General features: G+C 42.1%; 1 protein-coding gene across 1 annotated transcript in view; it reads left to right on the forward strand.

The window, feature by feature from the left end:
• The window catches only part of LOC144685340 (uncharacterized), a 156,351-nt gene that overhangs the window by 96,158 nt on the left and 45,442 nt on the right, over window positions 1–14,751 (forward strand). The window contains exons 6-10 of the mRNA XM_078549748.1: window positions 4,316–4,479; window positions 6,361–6,519; window positions 7,846–7,950; window positions 9,406–9,497; window positions 13,633–13,771. Of these exons, the coding sequence (XP_078405874.1) occupies window positions 4,316–4,479; window positions 6,361–6,519; window positions 7,846–7,950; window positions 9,406–9,497; window positions 13,633–13,771 (659 nt within the window). The remainder of the gene's footprint in view (window positions 1–4,315; window positions 4,480–6,360; window positions 6,520–7,845; window positions 7,951–9,405; window positions 9,498–13,632; window positions 13,772–14,751) is intronic.

The following is a 14,751-nucleotide window of genomic DNA, read 5'->3' on the forward strand; positions in this document are numbered from 1 at the left end:
AAAGCAATTAAGGCAATCAGCTGAGGTGCCTTTCCAACCTTAAGGTTGGCGGGCAGGCGAAGAACCCAGGCGGCCTTCGCATTTTTCATGGAACTTCATCCACGGCCGGGATGAGGTTTCATGAATGATTTAAAATTTTCAGAAAAATTTTTATTAAAATTAATGCACATGTCCCAGCTCATGTGACAGTTTCACATGAGGGGACATTTTATTAAAAAATTTTCAACACTTTATTAAACTGTTTGAACTTAAAACTAATCTCCCTGAGGCACCTTTGTGCCTCAGGGAGATTTCTGCGCTCTTTTGCGCACTTGCACGAAAGAGCGCTCTCCCGACTCAGGCAATACCCCCTCCCGCCCGCCCAGGGAGCACTCAGTGCTTCTGGGCGCGTGTCAATTAAGGCCCGTCCATGTAAAATGGCAGCGAGGAGAATATTCTCCCCCAATAGTCCACTGAGCTATTGCTGAGAGGCCCATTTTATAAAGGTTCAATAGCTTTTACTCTGCAATTTCAAAGGTTTTACAAGTGCCTCAGGGGTTAGGTGGGGCTTCCACAATTTTAAATTAAATGGTGTTGAGGGTTGGATGACACCATCTGAGGGTATCTCTGGTGGACACCTGACCTAAATGTTAAAGCTGTAATGTTAAAATTGTGTCAGGCCTTGGATTGGAAGCACAGCAATGAGTACCCAATTTTAATCCCTCACCAGTCCTTTGGTGTTTGTGCATAGGATAAGTGATATCACTGCTGAGAAATGAATCGATTTAACATTTTGAGCACTCCTCGCTCAAGTACAGAATAGGTAGATGCAGAATAATGGTTTCTCTGTTTTGTCACAGCGACGCAATTCAAATTCAACCGTAGAAGAGCACCTGCTGCACACTATAATGCCTCAAAATGATTTCATCCTATGACAACTTTGAGTAGCATTGTCCAATCATGGATAGTTTTTGATGTGGACCCGTAGCCATTAGGAATTGAGTTAAGACTGTCTAAGCTTTTAAAGCAGACTGTTACAATCCTGTTAGAGACCATCATCTAAAGAAAAATTCAAACACCCAGTGATTAACTGAAAGAACTACGCCACAGATTTCATGTTTTTAAACAAAAACAAACTTTATTGTATATGTAAAAAATTAAAGGGAACAAGCACTCCTAACTTAACACTAATGTTTTTACTATGTAGGCTATGAATCCATTTTACTTTTATTGCCCCATCATCCCCACAAGAGTTCCCTTATCTTACAAAATCTTGAAGATTCAATCACTTTTCCTGGGGCCAATCCAAAGGTATGCTACAGCCCTCTGGAATTCATTTTGATTTCTCCTCCATGTTTCAGCTGTTCTCCAAGATATGAAATTTCATGGGGATCCTTCCATTAGCTTTTGGCTAAACGACCTTCCAATTTTCTTCAAAACCTTATGACTGTGGACTTCTTAGCTCAAATTTAAGCTTCATTGCATTCTCCAAGATAACTGCAAGTTTTCAATGTAAGGGCCACTGCCTCTCACTCCAAGCGAGGCAAATATTCCAGTCTCTTTTTCCTTCAGGAATTTTAAGTGAGCTACAACCTACACAAGACCAAATCTGCAACTACCTTCTGTGAGAAAAAACCCAGATAAATTCACAAAGGAACCTTCTAACCCCAACAGGCCATCTCTATGGCAATATGGCATGCTTTGGGATGTTCCAAAACAGAAAAGCAACTAATAATGTATTACCCTCAACAGAACTCTGTGACCCACATGAATAATTTATGTCACTTAGGATATGATTGCCCTGTGCAGACTTGCTAGTTCCACCAAGAGGTCTAGAGATGGGTCAGCCATTATTAATTTTCTCATTTCCAACTGTGACCTTGTAAGATAAATACAGGTTACCTTTTAACTGTAATCAACCCAGGTTTGTTTGATTTGCATTTATATGATATGCATACCAATTTCTTAACCAAGTGTTTCCATTTATCTTACATTTAATACTTTAGTATTCTAAAATATATTAATTATGGAATCAGATATTTGCAACCCCCCACCCCCCATGAATATCTGATTCCATAATTAATTTATTTTAGAATATAACTTTTAGTTTTAGGAATTAGAGCATTAAATGTAAGATAAATGGAAACGCTTGGTTGAGAAATTGGTATGCATCTCATGATGTGTTTTCATTTATTTTTCATTTATCCCAGTTAAAATTACAATTTACAACATACTATATACCTTAACAACTATCTTATCACATGTAATACACATAATAATTCCCCCATTGTCCACACATTAGTCCATTTAAGATATAAAATAGTACTTCTTGTAGTGATTTCTGAAAGTTGTCTTTTTATAATAATTATAATCCAAAGTTTCTTCTGCAAAAGGAGTTTCCTCATTGTTGTTCACTTGTGAATTTTCAAGCTCAGTTTGTTAAAACAGTCTGTTCAGAATTCACCGTCTGAACTTCACTGTCCTCCGTGTTTCCAGTTTCTCCACTGTTTAAGTTTGAAAAGAAGGTCCCAGTTAATTTCATGGGCCAGAAACTTACCTATATCGGGTGGGCTGGGTGGGAATGGGCGCAGGCAAGCGCAGAGCCGATCGCTGCCCACGATCGGCCGCGCGCCGCCATTTTACAATTAGGGCCCGCCCAGCGTGACGCACGGCCAGTAGCGCTCAGCGCTACCTGTGCGGGTGGGGGGGAGGAAGGAGAGTTGGGGCCTGTGCTCTTTTGCGCATGAATCTCCATGATGCATGGAGCTGCCTCAGGGAGATTAAGTTGATATTAAAATAATTAAATAAAGCATTTAAACAGTTATCTCAACATGTCCTCTCATTTGACTGTGTCACATGAGATGGGACATGTTTTTATATTACGGGAGAAAATTTTATTTATTTATTAAAACCTTCAGGAAACCTCATCCCACCCATGGGTGAGGTTCCCAGAAAAATGCAAAGGCCGCTTGGGCTCTTTGGCTGCCCACTAACTTTAAGGTTGGATGTGCAGCATCGTTAATAAGCTTGACTGCTTTTTTAATGGCCTTAATAGGCCGTTGACAGTTCGGTGGGCACACAGCCGCCTCCGGCGTGCACCCGCCAAACGAAAGATCTAAATGACGCACGATGACGTCGGGACGTACGTTCAACGTCATCTCGCATCATTTTGCTCCATTTTCTTTTCACTCAGCTAAAGGGCAGAGTTCTCACTTCGGTGAGCAGAGACGTAGCCTGCTCGCCGACGCGTAAAATGACACACGGTGACGCTGGGCAGGCGTCCCAACATCACCGCACATCATTTAGATTTTCGGTTCGCCGTGTGCGCAGCCGACTCGGCTGCTCGCCTGCCGACCTGTCAATGGCCTATTAAGGCCATTAAAAAAGTAATTGAAATGATTAATGGACCTGCCTGTCCAACCTTAAGGTTTGCGGGCAGGCAAAGAGCCCAGGCAGCCTTCCGAAAAAGCATGAAACCTCATCCAAGGGCGGGATGAGGTTTCATGAGGGATTTAAAATTTTCGGAATATTTTTAAATAAAAGTAATGGACATGTCCCAGCTCATGTGACAGTGTCACATGAGGAGATATGTCAGGAAAATGTTTTCATACCTTTTTAAAAAATTTTATAACTTCAACCGATCTCGCTGAGGCAGCACTTTGCCTCAGGGAGATCTGTGCACTCTCTCGCATAAGAATGCATTCACAGCTCAGGGAATTCCCCCCCCCCCCCACCCCCTCCCCGCTTCCAACCGGACGTCACGCTGGGCGGGCCTTAATTGGCCCATTCACGTAAAATGGCGGCACACCTCCGACCGGGGGCACCGATCAGGAACCCACCTGCATGCCCCCACTCCCACACAACCACCCCCCCCACCCCCGACGGGGGAAAAATGCTGCCCCAGGTATATCTTTGTTTATAAGTCCATTTTCCAGGCTTAAACTTTCAAGGTTCTTCTCCAGAAGAAGCAAGTTCAAAGTTGACTCCTTAAGTTTTAAATGTCAAACCAACACCTCAGTTATTTCTGCTAATGCTATTAATCTCACTTATGTTAACTGTTGCAAAAAATTCAGGGACAAACAAGACCCTTTACAGACTGTAGAGTAATGAAATTTTGATCTAGACAATCTGGACGTTATTTGAATTAATATTCTAGATATGGTAGAGAAGTACACTAATTCATCACACCACTCAGGAATTAATAGCACATCTTACATAAAATTGTCATAAAAATCCTTTTACTGACTTAAAGTAGGATATACTGGGGTATTATGGTGAACTGGTTTCATTTTTAATGCCTCCATGAAGATGACTAACAAATATCTTTTCTGATTAGCTTTCCCAACCTTGGAATCCTTCATGTCCCTAAGAAGGATGTTGTAGCAATTATAGAAGAACAGCTGATCAAGTCATGGACTTCAGATGCCCAAAATGGGAATGTTCCACTTTCTGATGGAAATAGAGAAAATGAAATGGAATTGCAACGCAAACAGCTGCAGAGTGAGTTAATATTATTTGGCTGTATTGTTCATTCAGTGCTTAAATGTCTCAATGTACGATATTCTGTAAACTTAAATTCATGTTAATTGGTGGTAGCTGGTTTCAGCACCAGTGGTAAAGATTTGAGCTCCTCATTTCAAAATCTAAATGCACACCTGTTGTACTTTGCAGAAGACAATGGGTTCTTTTGTCAGCAGTTACAGGCACTCTGTAAGTAATGAAGGAAATCACTAAAAGATGAGTTTTGAAATTCAGATTTGACTGCCTGGATGGAACACCTTCTGATGTAAATTTTGGTAGTCATGATCAGATATAGTAGATGTGAGATGCCGCAAAACTTCCCACAATTTTCGCCATAACTTGGTAATTGGCTGAGTGGGAAGTGCCTGCACACAAATACTTGGGCATTGAGTTGGGTTCTGTAAATCTGATTGAAGTTTCATAAATCTGATAACAGTACTTCACTACTAAATAACAGTCAAGAGGCAATTGTAGCAGGGATAAGACTAACCTCTAACAAATCTTAACCATCTGGCAAATGTAGATTTGTTGTTCTACCACCTTTTGAATTGACTAGTTCTCTATCACCAGCAAAAATAAACAAGGGCACTGAAAGATAGTTTTCATCAATGGTGGCAGTAGATAATAATTTTATTACTCCTGCCAGCAGGTTAAAACACTATTTTCTTTTAAAATCAAATTATTACTAAACTTTGCTGTGTGGTACAACCTATAGCCAGCATGCAGACATGTTGGGCCAAAAGCTACGATCAAAATAACAGTGAAGATAATGGCATTCACTGTTATTTATGCACAAATATTACAGCAACTTCAAGTTGGTTAAATGCATGAATCCAAAAGTTGCTGTTTGAGATGTGCTATTCTGGTGTTAGCTTCCTAAAAACAGTATGGCGCTCTCTGTCTCACCATAGAAATGTGTTAATTGGCATGAACTTATTGTATTTGCATAGTACAAATTAAACTTGCCACAGAAAGTTAATTTTGTCCATTTTAGTACCCGTTTAGTGATGTAGTAAATGTTATTTCCTGACAACCAACATCTCTGGCACTAAAAATTAACTAGTAAGGTTGGTAGTAACCTTAAGGTTGGCAGGCAGGCGAAGAGCAGCCTTCGTGTTTTCCAGGAAACCTCATCCACGGGCAGGATGAGGTTTCATGAAAGTTTTATAAAATAAATAAATAAATTTTGTCAACTTCACAAACATGACCCAGCTCATGCGACACTGTCACATGAGGGGACATGTTTAATTTTTTACTTTATTTTTCAACAACTTTTATTGTCTACTTAATCTCCCTGAGGCAGCTCCATGCCTCAGGGAAATTGGCGCTGGCCCCAACTCTCCCTCCTCCCCCTTCCCGCGCAGGTAGTGCTGAGCGCTACCAGCCGCACGTTACACTGGGTGGGCCTTAATTGGCCCACCCGCGTAAAATAGCGGTGCACAGCCGATCGCAGGCCGCGATAGGCTCTGTGCCCACCCCTGCCCACTCTCACCCAGCTTGCCCACCATAGGTAAGACTTTGCCCTTTCAATATTTGATTTGGCAGAATTTACTCACTCAAATTTACATTTCCTTCTCATTTCTTGCACTGTGAATTTCATAATCCTTCAAGTTGATTGGCTAAGGAGATACGCTACTGCTTGCCCTGTTTCCCTTGCAGCAAAATTATTAGCTCACACTTCCAGAAACTTGGAACACTAAATATTGCCACAACTAAATGGGCAAGGACAAATCTAACTAATGTCAGGTGCTATTTGTTATCCTGCTACAGCAAATTATCGCGACATATATAATAGTGACAGCCCTTGGTGTTACTTACCAAGTATAGGAATAATGCTATGTTAATCTGTTTTGATGTCAGAAGAAGACAGGGAAAGAATCCATCAGGAAGCCCAGAAGCAGACTAAGTACATGGACCTCAGTGTCGTTCGTCTGATGTTTACTCCATACCTACCAGGAAGTGATGGCAAATTTACACGTAGACTTAGCTCAGTTATATCAGATCCCATCTATGACAGCAGTGAGTACTTTTACAATGGACTATATATATTTATATTTATTTATTTAAATAAAATGAAGAAGTTATGCTTTCATATCATAAATTATTATTTTTGTCTGTGTAGTCATTAAAATGTACCTTAATACTTCAAACAATATTAAGACAGACTTTTCAGACCAAACTCATAACATATAACAATAAGCACTTTAGAAGATGTATGGCTATTATGGAACTGTGGAAATTAAATCTAGATTTTGAATAAAGTAATTATTTATTGCTCAATTTTGTTAGTATCTTCAGTAATGCAAAAAAAGTTCTGCCATGATGTGTGAGTTTACATATAGGGCATGTAATTCCGGAGTTCCTAGTTTGGCTCTGGAAAAGTACTACAACAAGACTACCAGCAACAAACCCACCTTCCCAACTGTCAGTGGAAAAATTGGAGCACACAATGATGCTCTGATAGTGGAGGCTGAAGCCCATAAAGGGCCAAAGATATTAGGAACATTTTCTACGTTTCCGGCTCCATAAAATGCCAATGTTTATCTTCTAAATATAATTCACCTGCACTGGGATTTTTCTTTTCCTCTTTTGCTGAGAAGCAACTAAGGGCCATTATTAGGCTTGCAACAGATGTCAGCTGGCAGTTCTGTGAGTTTAGGAAGAGTGTAATGGGTGAAACTCCTTGAAATGCCCCAGACACATCCATAAAGCTTTCTGTTGATACTGCTCCCAAACAATATTTGTCCAGACTTTACACAGAATAGAATCCTGGCAAAAACAAAAATACCTGGAAAAACTCAGCAGGTCTGACAGCATCTGCGGAGAGGAATACAGTTAACGTTTCGAGTCCGTATGACTCTTCAACAGAACTAAGGAAATATAGAAAAGAGGTGAAATATAAGCTGGTTTAAGGGGGGGTGGGACAGGTAGAGCTGGATAGAGGGCCAGTGATAGGTGGAGATAACCAAAAGATGTCATAGACAAAAGAACAAAAAAAGACAAGATGTCTATGACATCTTTTGGTTATCTCCACCTATCACTGGCCCTCTATCCAGCTCTACCTGTCCCACCCCCACTTAAACCAGCTTATATTTCACCTCTTTTCTATTTTCCCTTAGTTCTGTTGAAGAGTCATATGGACTCGAAACGTTAACTGTGTTCCTCTCCGCAGATGCTGACAGACCTGCTGAGTTTTTCCAGGTATTTTTGTTTTTGTTTTGGATTTCCAGCATCCGCAGTTTTTTGCTTTTATCTTAGAATCCTGGCAAACCTGTGTTCCACTCCAAAACATGTTAGTGGCATTTTGCATAGAATGAGTATTAAATGTTGCATTTCCTTTTATAGAAGCACCCAATGCATCAAGTCTGCGAATAGTAAGAATGGCCAAAACAGCTGGGAGTGTGATGGGTGGCGATGAAGTCTTTCTGCTGTGTGATAAAGTTCAAAAAGGTAAACCATCTCATAATTTAATTAACCTTTCAAATTGTCTTTAATTTTCTTTCATATATCTTTAAAACTGATTATCGATTGCTCATTCTGATGATATTAGATGGAAATGTTATTATTTGATAGGTTATTTCTTAATTTTTAATCTTCAGCATGTAAGTTGAAACAAATCATTAGACCAAATCTCCTGGTCTCTGAATTGTCAACTGAAGATGAGTTTTGGGACCCTGTGGAAATCCTGACACACAGACCTATGTGAGAATTGCCCAAAAAGGTTCAACTTCTGATGGGCAATTCCCCTGTTCCCCAGGATGTCTTGTGAGTGAGAATTGGAGACTTTGCATAGTTCCACGGTACTTAGCTGGACAGTTACCCAGAAAATGCCAGACAGGTTAAAACCTAGTCTAACATTTGGATAACTACACAACTGACCCCACCTCCTATCCCCCCTGACCCTCCGACTACCCCTTGACAACCTGACCACCCAACAATCCCCCGATCATACCCGGCTACCCCCAAACCACCTGACTACACCTCAATCTGACAACCTGCTGACCTGATTGTCCCTCCCAACCAGTCGACTATACCCCTCCCAACCACCTGACTACCCCCTGACCCGATTACTCTTCTTGTCCACCCGACCACACCCCCGACCCGACTATCCCCTGACTTGACTATCCCTCCCAAACAACTACCCACCCTTAACCATCCCCCAACTACCTCCCCAATCCCCCTGACTTCCCACAACTCAACCTGACTACCATTCCCAACTACCCGACTACCCCTGACCTGCCTACCGCTCCCAACCAGTGTACTACCCTCCCAACCTGACCCAACTACCCCCATGATCTGACTAGCTCCCCCCCCGACTACCACCAACTACCCTCTCATCCATCCGACTAACACCCTGACCTAACTACCAAATCACTCACCTACCCCGAACCCCTACCCACTTGCCCACCTCGCCAAATCCACATCCCCCTGCCCAACTACTCCCTAACCACTTACCTACCTAACTCACTTACTCACCTCAACCACCTACCTCTCCTCCTCACTTACCCATCTCACCCACCTACCTTTTCTCCTCACTTACCCACCTCACCCACCTATCCATTCACCCACTTATCCACTCACCTATTCACCTACTAACCCATTCATTAACATTAGGGCTAGACCTTTAAACTCACCATACAGCAGCTTGTGCCGTAAAAAGGGGACATGTTCTGTCTTCCCCAACTCTACTATGCTCTGATGGAGTTCCCCATTTCTGTGAAAGCCAGGATTGGAAGGTCCCAGAAGAAAGGCAAAGGAGCGTTGAGTCGGGGGAATTTACAAATGCATGGGCAATCTGACCATCATTGCCCCTGCTTAGAAGATCTGGGCCAATATCTTTTTATTAGTATGCAATAAAGGAACTTATCATTATCAAAGTTTGGATTATTATATTTTCTTCTTCAGATGATATTCAGGTGCGTTTCTACCAAGAAGATGAAAGTGGTCACATTTGGGAGGCATTTGGAAAATTCGGAGCTGCAGATGTTCACAGACAGGTAGACACCTCAAAATGTTTCACAGCTGGCAAAAACTTGACACTAGTTCAAATTAATATGAAGATGAAATGAAATGGTTTCAATTTAGCAGGAGGATGATGTGGATTTTAAATTCGGTGTTAAGCTATTAATCACGAGAGCTCCCTAGTCATTTTTTTCATGTCCAATACAAAGAATCAGTTCCACAGGCAAGTCCACGTTTCCAAGGAATTGAAATGTGAATTTATATGTGAGGTAGTCTCAGTGGTACCATGCCTGAGATAAACAATTAATACCTTATGTTGCAGATAATCTCACCGGAGGTTAATAAAAGATAACTCGCATTCACCTATTCTCTCTGGTTGACAAGTAATAGCCTGAGAGAATGTATATTGCAGGCAATAAACTACAAACCAGTTTTTTTTTAAGAATTAAGATTAAGTAAAACATTAAGCAAATCCAGCAGATTTTAGAGTCATAGAGGTCTACAGCACAGAAAAAGGCCCTTCGGCCCATCGAGTCTGCACCAGTCAAACAAGTACCTAACTATTCTAATCCCATTTTCCAGCACTAGGCCCATAGCCTTGTATGCCATGGCATCGCAAGTGCACATCCAAATACTTCTTAAATGTTATGAGGGTTTCTGCCTCTACCACCCTTTCAGGCAGTGAGTTCCAGATTCCCACCACCCTCTGGGTGAAAAAATTCTTCCTCACATCCCCTCTAAACGTCCTGCCCCTTACCTTAAATCTATGCCCCCTGGTTATTGATCCCTCCACCAAGGGGAAAAGTTCCTTCCTGTCTACCCTATCTATGCCCCTCATAATTTTATACACCTCAATCATGTCCCCCCCTCAGTCTCCACTGCTCCAGGGAAAATAACCCCAGTCTATCCAATCTCTCCTCATAACTAAAACTCTCCAGCCCAGGCAACATCCTGGTAAACCTCCTCTGTACTCTCTCTAGTGTAATCACATCCTTCCTATAATGCGGACCCCAGAACTGCGCGCAATACTCTAGCTGTGGCCTAACCAGCATTTTATACAGTTTCAGCGTAACCTCCCTGCTCTTATATTCTATGCCTTGGTTAATAAAGGCAAGTATCCCATATGCCTTCTTAACCACCTTATCTACCTGTCCCGCTACCTTAAGGGACCGGTGAACATGCACACCAAGGTCCCTCTGATCCTCGGTACTTCCCAGGGTCCTACCATTCATCATGTATTCCCGTGCCTTGTTTATCCTACCCAAGTGCATCACCTCACAATTATCCGGATGAAATTCCATTTGCCATTGATCAGCCCATCTGACCAGCCTGTCTATATCCTCCTGTAATCTAAGGCTATCCTCCTCATTATTTACCAGCCCATCAATTTTCGTGTCATCCGTGAACTTACTGATCAACCCTCCTACATTCAAGTCTAAATCGTTTATATGTACCACAAACAGCAAGGGACCCAACAACTGATCCCTGTGGTACTCCACTGGACACAGGCATCCAGTCACAAAAACATCCCTCGACCATCACCCTCTGCTTCCTGCCACTCAGCCAATTCTGGATCCAATTTGCCAAATTGCCTTGGATCTCATGGGCTCTTACCTTCGTTATCAGTCTCCCATGCGGGACCTTTTCAAAAGCCTTGCTGAAGTCCAAGTAGACTACATCAAATGCATTGCCCTCATCTACACACCTGGTCACCCCTTCGAAAAATTCAATCAACTTGGTCAGACATGACCTCCCCTTAACAAAACCATGCTGACTGTCCTTGATTAATCTCTGCCTCTCCAAGTGTAGATTAATTCAGTCCCTCAGAATTGCTTCCAATAGTTCCCCACCTTAATAGATAAAGAGCACTTTATCCATTGGATAACGCATTCTAATGCATCTAATTCACAGACTTTCACAATGCTGGTCAATTTAGTGGTCACTTACCTTTTAAGAACAAAGCCCTATCATCTATCACTGCATTAAAAACATATTGAATTTATCATACAGCATTACATTATGACATGTGAAGTTGTCAACACCTATTGCATCTACCTGTGAAAAGGTCCCTGACTCCAGATCAGGATTCTCCCATTGTTCACAACACCTCTGAGCTCACGTATACCACACCACCTTCAGAGCTGGCCGGACTCCATGAACATTGCAGTGAATCTAAAAGGCCCATTCCCACAAGGTCAGAAGTGCTGTGTGTGGGCTCATAAACTGTCCCCTTTGCCGCACCACTCAAAATTGCCAGTGATGGGAATGGGGGAGAGACTTTCACATGCTGGACCAGCCCACCTCTTTTTCAACCTGCTTGACATGGTTTTGTCCTGCATCAGAATGGGCAAATCCAGCCCCTTATGGATGCAGTAAATTTGGGCACAAATTTCCATCTTCAGGTCGGGCTCGTAGAGTTGGGAGATTTCCCAACTTGGTGAACCCAACCTTTAAAAATGTCCACCTGCAGGTCGGATTTTCAGTTTGGAGGGTGAGTTGAAATAAGAGTGGGGCAGGCTACCCCAAAACAAGTGCGGAGGGTGCCGGGTGCAGAGGCAGGCTGAGCGCAAGGCCTGCCTCTGTGCTTCAGCACTGTAGTTAACTTTTTATAAAGTAACAAACAGAATACATCCCTCCAGCCCTCACCCTCACCCCCTCCAAACAATCTCTATGCCCCATCTATGCCAACCCATACCCCACCCATTCCCACATGGCCCCCATACCCCCTATGCCAACTTAGTACCAAATCATGCCAATCCATACTCCTCACCCACCACCCTTTGCCTTTACCCCCTCCATGTCACCTCACCTGCTGTCCTTTGACACTTCCTGGACAGCTGGACAGTTCAAATGAGTTTGTGCATAAAAAGTGCATAATCATGTTTAATTCTAACAATCCCAAAGGGTGCCTATCCTCTCCCAAAGGGTACCTTACTCTCCAAAGTGGTACCCAAACTATCCAAAGAATCCACCAAGTTCAGACCTCCTCTTACCTGGTCTACTCTGCGCACTCCGGGATTTACACAGCTAGGGTTCAAAAGTCTCACTTCAGTGGAGGCAGCAGATGATGTAAATGGTCAGCTGCCTCTGCGAATTGCACATGCACAAACCCCGGCCCAGCTCCAGACCCTCCCCCACGAAGATGGGAAATGCCGAGTTCGGGGAGAGACTTAAAATTTTCGTCCATTTCCAGGATTTTCACCACAACAGTGAGCCTCTCCATCGTGGTGAAATCCAGGCCTTAGTATCATAGAATCATAGAATAATACAACACAGAGGAAGCCAATCAGCTTCTGTTAAGTCTGCACAGGCCCTTTCAAAGAACAATCAAGTTAGTCCCACCTCTTGGCTCTTTGCCCATATCCCTGTTTTTTTTTCTCCTTCAAGTATTTATCCAATTTCCTTTAGAAGGCTGCAATTGAATATACATACATCGCCCTATCAGGCATTACATTCCAAATCCTAAACACTTATTATATGTAAAAGTTTTTGCTTACGTTCTGTCAAGTTCTTTGACCAATCACCTTAAATCTGTGCCTTCTGGTTATCAACCCTTCAGCCACTGGAAACAATTTCTCTTTATTTACTCTATGTAAATTATCATGATTTTAAACACCTCTATTAAATCTCCTCTTAGCCTTTTTTGCTCTAAGGAAAACAACCCAACTTCTCAAGTTTATCCATGTAATTGTAATTCCTCAACCCTACAATCATTAAAATATATGCTTTTCTTAGCAATACTTGTCCCAAGATGATCTTTATCCTTTCTCATGTACTTGTATCATTAATATTAATATCCTGTGTTAACCAGCAATCCCTAAAATTTATTTATTCTCTTTTTAATCAATACAAGACCAATATATTTTGTTGCATATTGATGGCTATAGATTTTTCAATGATGTAGCGAACCAACATTTGTTCAATTTTGAGGAATGTGCTATGGTTTAGAAATCATTTCACTTAAAATCAAGTGGCTTGATAACAGATATTGAACCTATTAATACCTGTAATGGCAAAACAGCAAATTTATAGGCAAATTGGATTCAATGCCCTTTCAATTCAGTGTGCTCTATTTGCTCTTGATAGTGATTCTATTCACAGTCATGTGGGCTTATATTTAGATTGTTCTAAGAGAGTATTGTAAATTACAAAATTCTGTATGTTTTTCAGTTTGCTATTGTTTTCAAGACGCCAAAATATTTTGACATTCACATTGCAAAACCTGTCTCAGTGTTTGTCCAGTTACGGAGACGCTCTGATGGTGAAACCAGTCAACCCAAACCATTTATATATTACCCACATACAAAGAGTAAGTATTCTTAGGCTATAGTCCTGCTTTCCTACTGTTAATTGCAGTTCTTAAATAACTGACAAATTGTATATAGAATTTGATATTCTATGTCATTTTACTTGTGAATTGCTGCATGTGAATAATGTATAAAGCATATAAAGTTTAATTTCTGCACAGTTTCCACATAAGACTGTTGACTTTCTACCTTTTATGAGCTGCTCTATTAATCTTCCTTTGGCCATTGTAGATCATGCACCGTTTATGGCTTTCATTAATAACCAGCTATCAGAAGCTGCACACTTCAGCATTTCTCTACAAGATAGAGCACCTCACCACAGTGAGGTGCTGTAACTAATTGCTTAGCCTTTTACTAAGCAATTTTGGTTGAAGAAATGTAATGCATTTGAGTAACAGACAGACTTGGAATTGGAACCTGACTGTGATTTAGAGCATCTACATTAACTAGCCACTTTCCAGTAATACTGTTGGCTGACAGAAAACAAGGATCTACTCTTTGTCTTCTCCAAACAAACCATTTCACGACTGCCAAGAACCAACAAAATAAAAGAATGATGTTTTGATTGGGGAGAATTTTCCCCATGTTGAGCGGGAGCAGGCGCGGACCCAATTGTTGCCCGCGATCGGGTCCGTGCTGCCATTTTACGCAGGCAGGCCAATTAAGGCCTGCCCAGCGTATTTCTCGACTCCGAAGGATAGCGGGAGTGGGCGAGCAGCGGCGGACGTGCACAGACTGCCGGGTCCAAAGTGACCCAGAGGCCTGTTTAAATGAAGGCCTGGCAGCCTTTGCAAGGCTGCTTACAATGGCCGGGAGAAGATAACAGCAGAGGGTTACTGTGCATCACACAAGTCTGGAGGGTAGGCCAGCAGGGCAGTGTGCCCCTCGTTTCTCAGATGAGTGCCTAGCTGCCCTCCTGGAGGAGGTGGCAACGCAGCAGGAGGTTCTGATTCCGAGGGATGGAAGGCGGAGGCCTCCCCAC

The sequence above is a fragment of the Cetorhinus maximus genome, chromosome 10 (assembly GCF_964194155.1).
Source record: "Cetorhinus maximus chromosome 10, sCetMax3.hap1.1, whole genome shotgun sequence".
In the NCBI taxonomy this organism is placed as follows: domain Eukaryota; kingdom Metazoa; phylum Chordata; class Chondrichthyes; order Lamniformes; family Cetorhinidae; genus Cetorhinus; species Cetorhinus maximus.